General features: G+C 34.8%; 2 protein-coding genes across 3 annotated transcripts; both read left to right on the top strand.

The window, feature by feature from the left end:
• The first annotated feature begins 1,528 nt into the window (after nt 1–1,528).
• LOC111495492 (pentatricopeptide repeat-containing protein At4g21300) lies at nt 1,529–4,307 on the top strand. Of its 2 annotated transcripts, XM_023145558.1 has the most exons (2): nt 1,529–2,735; nt 2,799–4,307. In XM_023145558.1, the coding sequence occupies exons 1-2, from the start codon at nt 1,608–1,610 to the stop codon at nt 4,182–4,184; spliced, it is 2,514 nt and encodes an 837-aa protein (XP_023001326.1). In that variant the 5' UTR covers nt 1,529–1,607; the 3' UTR covers nt 4,185–4,307. The 2 variants fall into 2 exon arrangements, with proteins under 2 accessions (XP_023001326.1, XP_023001325.1); XM_023145557.1 differs by having other exon boundaries at nt 1,530–4,307.
• Nucleotides 4,308–14,470: 10,163 nt separating this feature from the next.
• On the top strand, nt 14,471–15,352 carry LOC111495526 (protein G1-like6). Its single transcript, XM_023145599.1, has one exon. The coding sequence runs from the start codon at nt 14,540–14,542 to the stop codon at nt 15,083–15,085; it is 546 nt and encodes a 181-aa protein (XP_023001367.1). The 5' UTR covers nt 14,471–14,539; the 3' UTR covers nt 15,086–15,352.
• Nucleotides 15,353–17,631: the final 2,279 nt, after the last annotated feature.

Raw genomic sequence — 17,631 nt, 5'->3', positions numbered from 1 at the left:
TTTCTTGGTTGCCAAACACCATTTCTCTGTTTTACAAGCAGGAGATGGAAGATTCTGCTAAAACTGCCATTCCTCGTATGCCACATGCTCTGCTTCTCGAGAAAATATCAAATTTTCCCGAAAAAAATTAACAGGAGTTCGTAATTATTAAGATTTTCTCGGTTGCCAAACACCCATTTCTCTGTTTTCCAAGCAGCAGATGGAAGCTTCTGCTAAAACTGCCATAAATCGTACGCCCGATGCTCTGTTTCTCGAGAAAATTTTCTCGACAAGAGTAAAACAGGAGTCCGTAATTATTAAGATTTTCTCGGTTGCCAAACACACACCCATTTCTCTGTTTTACAAGCAGGAAAAGGAAGATTCTGCTAAAATTGCCATTTGCTCTGTTTCTCGAGAAAATATCAAATTTTCCCGAGAAAAACAGGAGTTCGTGATTATTAAGGTAATTGTATCGTGATTATAATATCTAGACAAAGATTTAAGGAAATCCCAATAAGAAAATGTTTTTTTTTTTTTCTTTTTCTTCTCCAACATAACCGTCGTAGCCACCGAAAATGGCGGCTTCCACTTTCTACTTGATCACTAACAGTCGAAAATTTAGGGTAACAGTTACAAAGATTCCGCAAAAAATTCATGTCTTTTCTTAAATATCCCAAAAACTCAAACCTTAATATCTCAGAATCATCAATGGCGGCCATGTCTGCAAATATTTCATTTTCTTCCCCCCTTAACAATGGCGGTTTCAACTCCACAGTCTTCAACAACTGTCTTTTAAACCCTTTTCTTCGTTACTACTCTGCTTCTCCATTGAGCCATTGATAAAAAAATATATCTAAAATATTAAAATTTTCAATTACATCTTTAATTTTTTTAAAAAAAATTAAAAAAACATCTTTTTTTAATTTCAAAAATATTTTTAAATCTTAAAAAAGTTGAATGTACCTTCAGTATTATATTTAAAATGTAGTCATTAAATTTTAAAGGTTATTAACACCAATCTTTGCATAATTCATCGAAAATTTATTTATAATTAAATAAATTATGGAAATAACTATAAATAAAAAAATATGATAAGAAGATATTTGTCTTTTAATAAAATATTAAATAGTATATATATATATATAGATATATATATATATAATAAACTATAATTTAGTATTAAATACCTTAAACATATTTATAAAAAAATTAAGGTAATTTTAATTTTAAATATTTTTATTTTTGAAACTACTCATTGAGACGAGGCCTTTTGAAAAAAGAGAGAATAATATCATACTATTATAGAGAGGCGTGTTCGTCTAACAAATAGTACCGGAGTTGAGGTTTGAAACTAAGGATATTAGTTTAATTTATGGAATTTGAGAGGGTTGTTATTTGGATTTTAGACTCGAATCAATTGCTCTCTCATTACCGATTGGGTGTGTTTTTAATCTTTTCGTAAATTCGATTCCGTATTAAAATATTAAATTTTTATAATTTCTCCAAGAACAAAAATGTCTAGCTGTTTTTCGGAACCCAAAATTCAATCCAAGAGCAAGATTAATAGCAAAAGATTCGGAGGGCGGGCTGGGCCTTCAGCCAAATGAACATGATTTGATCAACGAAGCATGTTCTACATATTTCGTTCCCAATTTTATTTTTCAGTTCATCGATTTCTTCCTCGTTTCTCTCGACTTGAGTTTCTCTTTTCTACTCAATCCAACTACAAAAATCAAATAAGCCCCACTTTGTTTTCATCGAATGCAGAAGCCGCACTGACTTCAATCTTTCAAGCTTGCAAGGACCATTCTCTTCTTCGTCAAGGTAAGCAATCTCATGCTCATGCCATTGTCAGTGGAATTGATCGAAATGGATATCTGGGTTCTAGGATTTTGGGTATGTATGTGCTTACGGGCAGTCTCGAGGATGCCAAGAACATGTTTTATACGCTTCAATTGGGATGTTCTTCGACTTGGAATTGGATGATTAGGGGGTTTACATTGATGGGTCGGTTTAATTATGCTTTGTTGTTTTATTTTAAGATGTTGGGTGCTGGAATTTCTCCTGATAAGTATACATTTCCTTATGTGGTTAAAGCCTGTGGTGCTTTGAATAGTGTGAAGATGGGTAGGATTGTTCATGAAACTGTTGATTTATTGGGTCTTAAGGAGGATGCCTTTGTGGGGAGTTCTTTAATTAAGTTGTATGCTGAGAATGGTCACTTGAGTGATGCACAGTACCTGTTTGATAATATTCCTCATAAGGATTGTGTTTTGTGGAATGTTATGCTGAATGGTTATGTGAAAAATGGGGACTCTGGTAATGCTATTAAGATATTTTTGGACATGAGACATAGTGAGATTAAGCCAAATTCGGTAACCTTTGCTTGTGTTTTATCGGTTTGTGCCTCGGAGGCAATGCTTGATTTAGGTACTCAACTTCACGGGATTGCTGTTAGTTTCGGGCTGGAGTTGGATTCTCCGGTGGCTAATACGTTGTTGGCTATGTACTCGAAATGCCAATGCTTAGAAGCTGCGCGTAAACTGTTTGATATGATGCCACAAAGTGACTTGGTGAGTTGGAATGGAATAATATCTGGGTATGTACAGAATGGTTTGATGAGTGAGGCTGAACCTTTGTTTCGGGGGATGATATCTGCAGGAATAAAGCCCGACTCGATCACTTTTGCGAGTTTTTTACCTTGTGTAGCTGAGTTGTTGAGTCTCGAACATTGCAAGGAAATTCATGGTTACATTGTAAGGCATGGTGTAGCTTTGGATATGTTCTTAAAAAGTGCTCTAATTGACATATACTTGAAGTGCAGGGATGTGGAAATGGCACGAAAAATTTTGCGCCAAAGTAGTTCATTTGATACTGTCGTGTGCACGGCCATGATTTCAGGGTACGTGCTTAATGGGATGAACATAGAAGCAGTGGAGGCGTTTAGATGGTTGCTGCAAGAGAGAATGAAGCCGACTTCTGTGACTTTTGCGAGTGTCTTTCCAGCGTTTGCTGGCTTGGCAGCGTTAAACTTAGGAAAGGAATTGCACTGTAGTATCATAAAAAATAGTCTTGATAGAAAATGTCATGTAGGCAGTGCTGTTCTGGACATGTATGCAAAATGTGGACGGTTGGACCTTGCTCGTCGAGTTTTTGACAGAATGACTGAAAGGGATGCTATATGCTGGAACTCCATGATCACAAGTTGTTCACAAAACGGCAGACCAGGCGAGGCCATCGATCTTTTCCGTCAAATGGGAACGGAGGGAACTCCGTACGACTGTGTGAGCATATCCAGTGCTCTATCTGCTTGTGCAAACTTACCTGCTCTCCATTATGGAAAAGAGATCCATGGCTTCATGATCAAAGGCCCTTTAAGGTCTGATCTTTATGCCGAGAGTTCACTGATAGACATGTATGCTAAGTGCGGAAACTTGAACCTCTCTCGACGAGTGTTCAACACGATGCAAGGAAAAAACGAGGTCTCCTGGAATAGCATTATTTCTGCCTATGGCAACCATGGTGATTTAAAGGAGTGTCTTGCTCTGTTCCACGAAATGTTAAAAAACGACATCCAGCCCGACCATGTCACCTTTATCGGCATCATATCTGCTTGCGGCCACGCTGGCCAAGTCGATGAAGGAATTAGATATTACCACCTCATGACAGAGGAATACAGAATCCCAGCTCGAATGGAGCACTATGCCTGCATGGTTGATTTGTTTGGTCGTGCAGGTCGTTTGGATGAAGCATTTGAAACAATAAATAACATGCCATTCCCTCCAGATGCAGGTGTATGGGGAACGCTACTCGGGGCCTGCCACGTTCACGGGAACGTCGAGCTCGCTGAAGTGGCATCAAAACATCTATTTGATTTAGACCCTCTAAACTCTGGCTACTATGTATTGCTTGCAAATGTGCAGGCTGGAGCTGGAAAATGGAAGAAGGTACTCAAAGTACGAAGCATAATGAAAGAACGAGGAGTTCGAAAGATTCCTGGTTATAGCTGGATCGAGGTCAATAACGCCACCCACATGTTCGTTGCAGCCGATGGAAGCCATCCGCTTACCGCTCAGATCTATTCCGTGCTGGATAGTCTTCTTTTCGAACTGAAAAAAGAAGGGTATGTTCCTCAACTCTACCTTCCAATGCACCCACAACTTCTTATGAGTAAATCATTATCAGAAACTGCTTTACAAGATTGAAAATTCAGAATCATTGATGAAATAACCAGATTTTTTGTTTATCTGTCTAGTTTACAACATTGTTCTAGAGATAAGATAGAATATGTTATGATAATTTCTTGAGCTGATGATCATGAACTCTTCCAACTTGTCGTCTCCCTTTGTCTGAAACACTTTCCTACAAGAGCTGAAACTTCAATGAACAATTATTGAGCTGATGAAATATGGGGAAACCCCACGTAGAGCCCAATGCTTTGACCCATTAGAACTTGAAAGGGAACTGAGATTTCACTAAAATATAAATTTTGTGGACACCAACGAATGATAAGACCCTCTGCCTTAACTCATTAATGCCTTAACTCATTAATGATATGATGTTAAGCTAGGTCCATTCTCCCCATCTCTTGTCTAACCTCCTTTGTCCCTTTCCGTAGTGCATTGTCCTTTTTCCTTTCTTAGATTCACCATGAAGAAAAGGGTTTAGAGATCCTACATGGTTGGTTGGGCGGGAACGAAACATTCCTTATGAGGGTGTGGAAACCTCTCCCTAATAGACATGTTTTTAAACCGTGAGGCTGACGACGATACGTAACGAGTCAAAGCGGACAATATCTACTAGGAGTGGGCTTATGTTGTTACAAATGAGATCAGAGTCCAGACACTGGGCAGTGTGCCAACGAGGACGTTGGCCCTTTAGGGGAGTAGCTTGTGAGATCTCACGTCGGTTGGAGAGGGGAACGAAACATTTCTTATAAGGGTGTGAAAACCTCTCCCTAGTAGACGCGTTTTAAAACCGTGAGGCTGACAGTGATATTTAACAGGTTAAAGCGGACAATATCTGTTAGCGGTGGGCTTGGGTTGTTACAAATGGAATCAGAGCCCAGACACTGGGCAGTGTGCCAGCAAGGACGTTAAGCCCCCAAGGGGGTAGATTGTGAGATAGCACATTGGTTGGAGAGGGGAACGAAACATTTCTTATAAGGGTGTGAAAACCTCTCCCTAGTAGGCGCGTTTTGAAACCGCGAGGCTGACGGTGATATTTAACAAGCCAAAGCGGACAGTATCTGCTAACAGTGGGCTTGGACTATTACAATAGCAAATTTCAAGTTAAAATGAGTCGAGGTTTGGATCAATCTTTCGTGATAACCTTAGAAGCCTAGAGATATGACTATTATATGCAAGACACAACAAGAACACGTTTATTGATTGGCTCTGTACGGCTAGTGTCTAACACGTTTATTGTGCTAGCTAGTGTTTAATACGTATCCAACAAGTATCAAACTAAAAAAAACATAAACTCAAAGACTTCGAACAAAAGTCTTAATATCAAATTAGAAAACATAAACTCAAACGACTTCGAACAAAAAGTCTTAATATCAAATTGGAAAACATAAACTCAAAAGGGATGAACAAAAGTCTTGATAGGCAGGCCACGTGGGACAAGTTATATAGCTAGAACCAGCTATTGTGAATATGAAAACTTATATAAATTAATGATAAAGTTTGACGTAATGCTTGGTTGGTTCTCTTAATCAATAATTAAACGCCGCATTTGTCAAAATATAGTTTTTATCTCTAAACTTAGAAAGATGTCGTTTTCGATCCCTTAAAGTCAAAAGGTTCAAATTTAGCCCTTATCGTTAAAATTTGAGTTTAATAATTAACGAGACTGTGACATGTTCTGTTTTGTTGTCTTTTTTTTAGTTCAACCACATACGGGTTGTAAGAATTTAAACATTTGACTTTCTTGCTCAAGAGTATAGGTCGTTTTATTGTCAATTACCGTCCACGTATAAGTAATAGTATAACATGTCAAACCCACGACCAGTAGATATTGTCCGCTTTGGCTCTCACGGTTTTAAAACGCATCTGTTGGGGAGAGCTTTTCAAACTCTCATAACGAATGTTTCGTTCCTCTCTTCAACTGATGTGGGATCTGACAATCCACCCCCTTTGGCACACAACCCGATGTTTGACTCTAATACCATTTGCAACTACTCAAACTCACTGTTAACATATATTATTCGTTTTGGTTCATTACGTATCGTCATCAGCCTCATGATTCTAAACCTTGTCTAATATGGAGAGGTTTTAACAACCTTATAATAAATGGTTCATTCTCATCTCCAACCGAGGTAGAATCTCATAAAAAGTGTGTCATAACATGAAAATAACAGTCGAATACTGATCGACAAAGACTTCTTTTTCCAATCGGCATGAATATCCTTAACCAATAATAGATCAAACGTTTGAATGGATAGACCGACAAAGAAAATTGGATAAAAGTGTTCAAATTTCTTTAGAAGGAATGCAATGAATTAAAATTCCTCCCATGTTTGGTGAACAATTAATGTTCCAAATCTGTTCTTGGGAATCTGATTCCAAAACATTGGATGTTCGTTACAACAGAACAATCTAAAAAAAAGCACAATTGCCAGCTCAAACCTTGGAAGCAAATCTCTGTTGTGTACTAAATCAACAAAAAAAAAAAAAAACAAAAAAAAACAATGTGAAAATTAGCTGTCTTCTTCAAGAACATGAAATTTTTTCAAGCACATGCACCAGCTGTCACTTTAAAATCAACCCATGCCCACCATTCAAGGTTAATTCATAATAATGAAAAAGCTAACCTTTCCGCGTTCGGATTGGATCTCGTTCACGATCTTTTCGGTTTGAAAATAGTATAGTTTAGTTAAAAGTTGATGGGTTATTTTAATTCATATCAATTATAATAGAGAATTCAGACGTACCGTGATATGATTAAAAAAATTTCATCAAATCTATTGGTTGATCTTGATCCTTTCGGTTTGAAAATAGTACAGTGGGTTATTTTAATTGGTATCAATTATGTTAGAGGAATTCAGACGTGCGTGTCGTGATCAAGTTAAAGATGATTGAAAAGGTTTCATCAAAAGTACTTATTGATCTCGATCTTTTCGATTAGAAAATAGTATAGTTCAGTTGAAAATTGATGAATTCATTATTTTAATTGATATCAATTATGATAGAGGAACTCAGGTGCCGTGATAAGATGATTGAAAAGCTTTCCTCAAAGCTATTAATTGATCTCGATAGTTTCCGTTTGAAAATAATATAGTTTAGTTAGAAAATAATTGGTTACTTTAATTGATATCAATTATGATAGAGGAATTCAGACGTGTCGTGATAAGCATTGATATCGTTTGTTATATCTTTCGATATAATGGAGGTCTCTTTTCTAAAAAGGATACAATTTGACTTAAATGACCTAAGCTATATGATAGCAAATGCAAAATTGGATGGTCTAAAATGAATATCAAAAGCATCAATCATGATGTGAACGGGTTGAAAAAGTTATACAAAAAAAAAAAAAAAGGTTTGAAAAAATCATAGGATCGGGAAACTTCCATTAAATGAGTTTCCCACTGTTATAAATACGTCGTCAATAACTATTTGCATAGTTATAAGAAAAAATATAGTACAACAGTGGTAGAAATAAAATACGTACACCGATATAACGGTTGTTACATACACTGAGCTTGAGTAAGAGAGCGGAATTACCTCTCTTGAAGTAATAACAGCTTATTCATACGAGGGTTTGGTTAACTAAGTTAGGATTATGGGCACAACGACTTCATGTCGAGGCTGACAAGGGTTAAGTCAAAAGACGTTATTCCGTTTCTTCTTATGGTTCGGTTACTTTTAGCCTCATCCTTATTTTGTTTTACCTTTTTGAGTTTATTCCTTCGGTCCAAAATTACCCGAAACAACAATACATTTAATTTTAAAAAAGCGTTCCATAGATTTAATTTGTTTATTTATTTATTTTAGTTTATAAATTTTGATAGAGAATATCATAGGAGAAAAAATAAAGGAAAAGAAATATATTCCCTTTCTTTTCAAAGGAAAAAAATCCCCAAAAAATCCCTTTTTCTTTTTCTTTTTCCAAAAAATCTTTTTCTATAATATAATTATCCCATTTTAAACAATGTGAAGTATTTTTTTTTAATTAAGCATCAGACAAGAACAGATATTCTGTTTAATTCAATAATAATAATAATAATAATAATAATAATAATAATAATAATAATAATAATAATAATAATAATAATAATAGATATAGCTCAATTATTTTTTTTTTCAAAATTTATAAATTGTCCAATTTTTTTTTTTTATAATTGTTAGATCTCGACGAAGGGAGATCATCGTCGATCGACTGATCTTGACTCTTTTCCGACTCAAAGGCCCTTTGAAAAGCAGAAGAAAAGTTGTTGTTTTGAAGTGAGCGGTAAAAGAAAGGCACTCGTCCCCACCGAGATTTGGCTTCATCTTTTATTTTCTTTTTGACTCCATTCAATTATCGTAATTGGTTAGTTTCATTATTATTCCAGCTCATTTCATTCTAACTCGAACAATTTAAATCTCCCGCTCTACCTATAACAGTAAGGTAGACTTTCCTTTTCAGTTTTTTTGGATCGGTTTTCTAAAAAGCACGTGAATAAGAACAAAACATGTTGGGTAAGTAACGTGACTATGTCGCAGATGAATGTTGAGGTTATCAGGTACCGAACCCAGATCCCAGATTTTGATAACGAAATTTTGTGAATGGTTTGATTTGTTGATATTCAAGGCAAATTAAAAAAAGTAAAGAGCATGCCTATTTGTACTATTGTCTGTGCCTTTAATTTGCATATCATTATGAACTCTTAACATGGACTGTTTTTTATTTACTGTTTATGAGCAAATTAATATTCTATCACGTTCGTTGTCGTTTGAAAATTATTGTTCTAAGCTTCGAGACTCGGTCGACAATGCCCATGTAACTATGTCGATGTTGTATTGACGTGTTGCTGTTGTTGTTGTTGATTTTGTTGTCCAAATAATGACGGAGAGGAAAAAAATGATGATTAGTGACGTTGATAGTAAAAATTAAAAAGTCGATCTAAAGTTTCAGATCTGGAGATGATGTAACGTTATACCAAACTTGAATAATGTCGTCTTATATTGAAAAGAAATTTATATTATTAATTTCGTTTTCGTTTTCGTTTCTTAGAGTAATTTATAGGTTGGGTATCGAATTAATACTTGAGCTAACTCATACTTAAAATGTCGAGATAATGTTGAAAAGGACAAATTTATGTCACTATCTTCGTACTTTAAACATCGTATTGATATTAACTTCTAAGCAAGGGCAAATTTAGGAATTGCGTGTTCTAATTTTCGTTACTAAATTCATGCTTGCATCCCCTCGAGCACTACATGTGGCGGTGAATAAAGAAAACAACGATAAAATTCAATGACTTCATATACGTTGTAGTTTGAGGTGAAAGTCAACGAGCAAAATCAAACAACAGAGGTACAACAATAGCGATCGAGACGAAGATCTAGCCAAGAAGAAGAACGGTAACAGCTCAAGCCCACCACTAACATATATTGTCTGCTTTGACATGTTATGTATCACTGTCAATCTCACGGTTTTAAAATGTGTCTACTAGAGAGAGGTTTCCACATACTTCTAATAAATGTTTTGTTCCCCTCTCCAACCAATCTAGGATCTCACAATTCACCCCCTTGGGGGCCCAAGCACATTGCCCGGTGTCTGGCTCTAATACCATTTTTAACAGCTCAATCCCAATGTTAAAAAATATTGTTCGCTTTGGCCCGTTACATATCGGCATTAGCCTCACGGTTTTAAAACGCATCTGCTAGAGAGAGGTTTCCACGCCCTTCAATGTTAAAAAATATTATTCGCTTTGGCTCGTTACATACCGGCGTTAGCCTCACGGTTTTAAAACGCATCTGCTAGAGAGAGGTTTCCACGCCCTTAAAAGGAATATTTCGTTCCTCTCTCCAACCGATGTGGAATCTCACAAGAACTAGTCATCCAAACACGAACGAAGAGCCATAACCATGAACAGACACCACCCAGGCTACCCAAACGAACACCAGAGCCAATGATGCAAGCTACAATCAAAACCTATAGCTATATGTGCAACATAAACCGGAAAATTTAGGGTTTTTTTTTCTTACTTTCAAAACTTCTAAGCTATTACATTGCTCTGAATCTAGAACTCACGGACAAAAGGTTCTCTAAAAGAATTATACATAATGAAATCACCTTTAGTTCGAACGATTGAATTGATTGATAAAACAGTAAGTTGTATTGATGCAATCCTCGAACGAACGAACGAAGATTATATGATTTAACACCAAATTGATTAAGGATTAAAGGAGTAAAACATGATTTGTAAAGAACAAAGTAGGGCATCACTTTCACATGAAATATTATCCTCATAATGATACCTAAGTGGGCTTGGAATTGTGGCCACCAAATGACCCTTTCCAACCATCCCAATCATCCACACTCCCATCCCTTCACACCTTCTTCAAACTCCATTAATGCTCCCACCATTTTTTCCTTTTTCTTTTTCTTTTCAAGAAAAATGTCATTTTCATTACTAAAATCCCATTCCACCCCCATACCATCTCCATAATTCTCTCCTACTTACGTTTTTAGGGTTTTCGGCTCGTACGGTTCAGACTCACATGCCTTCTAGAATTTAGGGTTTAGGGTTCGGACTCACATACTTTCTAGGGTTTAGGGTCTAGAGTTTAGGATTCAGGGTAGGGTTCGGAGTCACATGCCTTCTAGGGTTTAGGGTTTAGGGTTTAGGGTTTAGGGTTCGGACTCATATGCCTTCAAGGATTTAGGATTTAGGGTTCAAGGTTCAAGGTTCAGGGTTCAGACTCACATGCCTTCTAGGGTTTAGGGTTCAGACTCACATGCCTTCTAGAACTAGAGATCTCCAAGCCTGTTCATACGATTAGTTAGCCTTACAGCGACAAAAGGATTAGACGTCCCATATCCTACAGTTCCCTACAATCCGAACCCAGTGTTGTATTAGGAGCGTGCTACCCTCCTAGGCGTCGATTTTCAAATTTACTTCGTTTTTTTAGTTACCCAACAATTGTACGGTAGAAATCAACCATCAACTTTTGAGATGAACAACCTAAAAGATATGTTTGATTATTTTATTTTCTCGAAGTTAATTGATTTATCACATAACTTCAACCCTATTTAAAAACTTTAAGATTTCGAAACTTAAAATATCTAGTATTTGGCATCTAAGGGAGAGGAATTATTCGAGGAGATGTATCTCGAGATTTATTTATCTCAAAATTTATTTATGTGTAATAATGAAATTGGAACAAAAAAAAAAAAAAAAATTAAATTTATGTAAAAAGTGTGAAAAGTATTATTTGATATTCAAAATAAATAGTAAATTTAGGTACACTTTAATGAAAAGTGGTGAGAATTGGCATCTTTTTTGTTCGGTTTTTTTATTTTATTTATTTATTTTTAGGAACAGATTTGTTTGGTTGTTTTTTGTTTCCTTATTTCCCTTTCTCCAACTAAGCATAGTGTGTATTTGTCGTCACAAAGGGAGAAAACAAGAGAGAGAAACAAACCCATTACTTAGGAGAGAGACAACCATAAGGGAGAAATCTATATATATATATATATATATATATATATATATAGGAAATGAAATAGGTCGTGGAAATGGGACGTACAAGGTTTTTTCGTCCCATCTTGTCTCGTGGACATCTCTACCTCCCTGTTTCCGTCTTTGTGTTAACTAACGAGCAGAACTCTCTTTTCACTCTCTAAACCAGGATTTCCTACTCCATTGGATATCTCTAATTTTAATAATAAAATAATAATTATTTTTTATCGTAATGACTCATGTCCTAAATTATTATCGAGATTTGGAATTTGAAATTGGCACGTGATGACTCTGACATAGTCATGTTACTTACTATTTGCTTCTAAGAGTGAAGCTGTTTTCATTGACTAACCAGTATGTTTTTCCTCACTCACATGCATATTAAAAAATATCTATAAGAGGTCACTCAACATAGAATCGTTCCAAGCAAAACACGCTCTCTAACTATAGAGTTTCTATAATTGAGCTACCGAAGAAGAATGTGGATCTTGTTGGTATAGATAATAACTTTCATTTTCTTTAAGTCTTTTATTCTTAAGGGTGTTGCATGCCCAACACCTTTCACTTTGGTTTGTCCCTGAACCACACCTTATTGGGAGAGGTATCAGTTTGATACTATTTGTAACGACCCATGTCCATGATACAAATCCGAATACTGAATCCTAATCCAATTCTTGGATATGGGACATTAAATTTGTAACGGCCCAGATCCATCGCTAGTAGATATTGTTTTCTTTGAGGTTTTCCTTTCAGGCTTCCCCTCAAGGCTTTAAAACACGTATGCTAGCGGTGAATCTGGGTTGTTACAAATGATATCAGAGCTAGACACCGGACGATGTGTCAGCCTTCTCACTATTCCTTGAAGGGGGTAGACATGAGGCGGTGTGCCAGTAAGGACGTTAGGCCCAGAAGGGGGGTGGTTTGGTGCGGTCCCACATCGATTGAAGGAAGGAAAAAGTGTCAATGAGGACGCTGGACTCCGAAGGGGGTGAATTGTGATGTTCTACATTGGTTGAAGAGGAGAACAAAACACAATTTATAAGGGTGTGAAAACCTTCCCCCTTCACCTAGCCCAAGAGAGATAGCACAAAGAGGACAATATCTACTAACGGTGATCTAGGCGGTTACAAATTTAATGAAAATCTTCGAATATTTTCAATTTCTATTTTTTTTAATAAAAAAAAGACACTTTAGAAAAGCATATAGCTAAAAACATTATACATAAAAATTAAAATAGAATAGACCAAAGTTTGATACAATAATGAGAGTGGATATTATATATATTTTTTTAATTTTATTTATTGAAAACAAGATTGGATATGTAATTATTGAGCATAAGGCATATTCATATATGTGGGAATTAAATAATTGAGGGCGTGAGGAATGGAATTTAATCTAATAAGAGAGGGCATTTTGGAATTTCGAGAAAATTAAATTATTATTATTATTATTATTATTTCCACAAAAAAACCAAAACAAAAGGGAAGGCAGTGTCATAACTACTCCAATTTAAAAACATTATCTTATAACTGTAAATAATTATATAATTAAATAATTATATAATGTCCAAAATAAAAGGTCATGTCACGTTTTATTCTTTTATTTTTATCCTCAAAATAATAAATAATAATAATAATAATACACGTACAAATTAAATTATAAATTTTTAAATTTTTAAGACACGTTTAGAAACAACTTAAATTTGGTTTCTTCAGAGGCTCAGTGTCTTCGAGAGGTTTCGAGATCTCATGGTCCACTCTCTTTAGGGGTCAGCGTCTTCGTTGACACACAACCCGCTATCTAGTTCTGATATTATTTGTAACCGTTCATGTCTACCGCTAGCAGATATTGTTCTTTTTTTAGCTTCCCTTCTAACCTTCATCTCAAAATTTTAAAACCGAGTCTGCTAAGGTAAAGTTTTCACACTCGTTATAACGAATGTTTCGTTCTCCCCTTCAACGGATCGTACACATTTAAAAATTTATTAGTCACAAAATGATTTATTAAATAATTTATTTTAAACACAAATTTGAATGGTAAAATTTTAACCATTAGAATAATTTTGCCTAACAATTTAGACAATTTCCCAGAATATTACGCCAATCTAATAACTTTAATTTCCGAAAATGGGTATGAACTCATTTAATAGATGGTATTCCTTAGCTAGGCTTCAAGCTAAAATTCACATACTTCGGGAGGGTAATAAAGTAAATTACATTTACCCACTAATTTTAATATTAAATAATTAAACCCTAAAATAAAAAAAGCAAGAAAATTAATATTTCTATTTATTGAACAATTATTTAACAAAATTTTAATTTAGTTCATATTTTTTTAAATAGATTTTTATGGATTTATACGCCTTATCATGTTTATATGAATTTCTCGAGGTCGACTTCAAAGTCATAATCGAGATTTTCGTAAAAGAAAAGAAGAACGAGTACCAAGGGAGTATCCGTATTCATAAAATACCGACACGTATTAAATAATTTTTTAAAATTTGATGAATTTATTTATTAAAAAAAAAAAGTTATTAATTTATGAATTTATTATTTATAAAGTTGGAATGCGTAAAAGAAATGTTAATTATCCATAGCCAGAAGTATATCATATGACGTAAAAGATACTTGAAATTTGAAAATGGTCCACAATGGCATGACGTGGCTGTCAATGCTGTGGTCCCACCTTTTGTCTCCTCAAATGGTCCCCACACTCTTTATTTTTATTTTATTATTATTTATTTATCTTTTTACACTTTTGCCCTCTGTCTTCCACCCCATCAAAAAGAAATCCCCCTTTATATATTCTCTTCCATTTCTCTTCCTCCTTTCATCATTCTCTGTTTTCTCTTCCCATTTTCTCTCTATTTCTTCCCTCTCTGTTGCCGCCATGTCAGCCGCCGTAGCAGCAGCCGCCGCCGCCGCCGCCCTAGCCCGACGGAGTTCCTCCTCCTCCTCCTCCTCGTCCACTACCTCCAACCGATCCTCCTCCGGCTCTTTCTACAGCCAATACTACCCGTCGCCCTCTGTATCGGTCCGACAGCCGCCATTGGCCAGCCGATATGAGTGCAGGAAACGGCTAGACTGGAGTAAATTCCGGCAGTATCTGAGAAGTCGGTGCCCGACATTGAGCCTCGCCACCTGCACCGGAGCGGATATTGTCGAGTTCCTCTGCTATCTAGACGAATTCGGCGACACCAAAGTACACGCCGATACCTGCCCTAATTTCGGCCACCGCTACCCGGTCGATCCCTACTGCGATTGCCCCACCCAGCAACCGTGGAACAGCGTCGCCGGTCTCATCAGCCGCCTCCGCGTCGCCTTCGAGGAAAACGGCGGCAACCCTGTCACCAACCCCTTTAACGCCGTCGATGTCAAAATTTACCTCGACCACATTAAGGACTCCCAAAACAGATCCCGAGGAATTGATCGGTAAGAATAAAAAACAGTAAAAATAGCGTTAACTGAGACACCCACTTTTTATTCTTACACCGCCGCCGAGCTCGGTGGCTATGGCCGATTCCGATCCCAAATCTTACCGGACTGGTTTGTTTTTCCGCCATAGCTAAGAATTTCAAGGAAAATTTGACTGAAAACGCATACTCCTCTAGATTCGTTGTACAAATTAAAGAACCCAACAACTTAATTTATTTTTTCTTCCTTTTATGTAAGAATCTAAAACAAAATATTAGATTGGGTTCTTGACATCTTGTTTGTATTATTTAGTAAATTGATTCAATTTTATGAAATGGGTTTTGTTTTAATTTGTTTTAGATATTGAAATTTTAGGTCATGATGTGAATTAAAGTTTGGCATAAAAAAAAATTCCCCATTTGATTATGATAAAGAACGTTTCCTAAAATTGTTTTTTTTTTTTTTTGCATTTTTTTTTAATTTGCACCACCACATCAATATGAAATATAGAATCATTAGCTATAATTCATATTTTATCGATCGAATTATGCTCGAATTTACCCTAAATCAATCTTAATTATCCAGATTAAGAGTTCAACTTATATTAGATTAATTGAGGTAGGTTCCTAATTAATTCAGAGTTATTTTGATTTAAATTCTTTTAAAGGTTAGTCGTTTGTTATTTAATTTTTTTGATAGAGGATATTTTAATATATAAATCGAAAGATATAATTAAAATAATGAACGGGTCCAATACAATTTAGTTTTGACTTTTAATTTTGTAATTTTTTTTTAATAAGATAAGAACAGAATCACTAAATTGATTTAATTTTTTTAAAATGGATATTATAGGAATAACCTTGTTTTCCAAGTAATGCTAAAAAAAAAAAAAAATTGTAAGTTTAATAATTAAATTAATTAATTAAGACCAAGAACAAGTCATCAAAAATATAATTTTTTTATTAAGAATATCTCTTTTCTTCTCTCTCCTCATTTTTTCTCTCTCTCCTCTTTGTTAACTTATGCAAGTACCTTATAGTACACAAGAATTTGACAAAATAATAATAATAATAATAATAATTTAAATTAAAATTGAGTTAAAATATTAATTATAGGGTTGAATTTATTTCAAATGTAATTTTATAGCCACATAAATTAAAGTTGTAGGCCATATTATAGATATTTCCACGTTATTTACCTCCAAAATTTCCCTTTTTTTTTTCAAATAAATGGTGGGGAAAAGAGCTGACTTTTATTGACCTTTTATTTTAAAAAATGACCTAACTTTGTTTTTTTTTTTTTTTAAATGTCAATATTATTTGTGGATACGTAATATATTAAGAACGCTCTATTTTATCGGTTGATTTGATAAAACGATACGATAACGTTGGAGTGAGAGATAGTGCGTTCATACTCTTTTGATATTAGACATTTTTTTATTTTTTTATTTATAGATATGGAAGATATATTTTATTCTTATGCCCACAATTTAGAGGTTTTTGGGCTTTTGGGTTAATTTTGAAGCCCGTGATTGAATGATAGTTTTTCTCGGTTAGATTGGGTTGTGTTAAAAAAATCTTTTAGAATAACTTGAATTTTCAAGTGGATTTGGTTAGTGATTGGACCGGGTTGGATATGTGTATACATACCCCTGGCCTTGGCTTGGTCAGACATGTTAACTCGTCGCCGAACGTCACAGAAAAGGAAAGACCTACATGATATCATGACGAACATAAATATCGAAGACATGCATCCCTATTAAGATAATATAACAGGGAAGTATCCTGATGCACATGACATATATACATGCATGAGGTCTCCGTGATTTACATTCATAACATAGCATTAACATCATTCCTTTTCTCCTTTCATCCATGACATAATTATATGCATCATTTATACATGATAATCATCACATATCTTTACATGCCAAGACATAACATACATAGTATTTGATAAGCTCCAAGTTGCAAAGCCAAATGTCATTCTAGGATCTTTGCAAACTTTCACGAATAAAGCTAATGTTCGACATTGACATTAAAGTGAAGGTCCAAACTCAGCCGTAGTCTAGTCTCCCTACGAGCTTAAGTCACTGTTTGGGTCTGTGTCGAGCTCACCCAACGTACAATAGTCAAGCACACGACCCAACCTTTAAGTTAGACTCATTAAATCAATGTTGGATTGAGCTTAGAGTACTATTTGGATCTCGGTCCGACTAGTTCAATCTATAATAACCAAGTCCATGACCCAATTTTTCTTTTTTTGTTTATCAAATTTTAAAAATTAAGGGAAAATCTTAAAATTTTAATTTAGTTTTTTAGAAGAGTGTGAATAATAAATCAAAGAAAGTATTTATAAATATAAAATTTTAAAACTAAAACTAAAATAATAAATCAAAGAAAGTATTTATAAATATAAAATTTTAAAACTAAAACTAAAAATTTATATTTATTAAACTCGTTTAAATTATTATTTTTTAAACTTTTTAAAAAATTCATAATTTAACAAAAAAAAAAAAAAAAAAAAAAAAAAAAAAAAAAAAAAAAAAAAAAAAAAAAAAAAAAAAAA

This window comes from Cucurbita maxima, unplaced genomic scaffold (assembly GCF_002738345.1).
Source record: "Cucurbita maxima cultivar Rimu unplaced genomic scaffold, Cmax_1.0 Cma_Scf00021, whole genome shotgun sequence".
NCBI classification, from domain to species: Eukaryota; Viridiplantae; Streptophyta; class Magnoliopsida; order Cucurbitales; family Cucurbitaceae; genus Cucurbita; species Cucurbita maxima.
The sequence above is the reverse complement of the archived record's forward strand: the minus strand, read 5'-3'. Positions and strand labels throughout refer to the sequence as shown.

Coding starts and splice junctions, on each gene's coding strand:
- LOC111495492 (XM_023145557.1), top strand. CDS start 1,608: ATGTTCTACATATTTCGTTCCCAATTTTATTTTTCAGTTCATCGATTT.
- LOC111495526 (XM_023145599.1), top strand. CDS start 14,540: ATGTCAGCCGCCGTAGCAGCAGCCGCCGCCGCCGCCGCCCTAGCCCGA.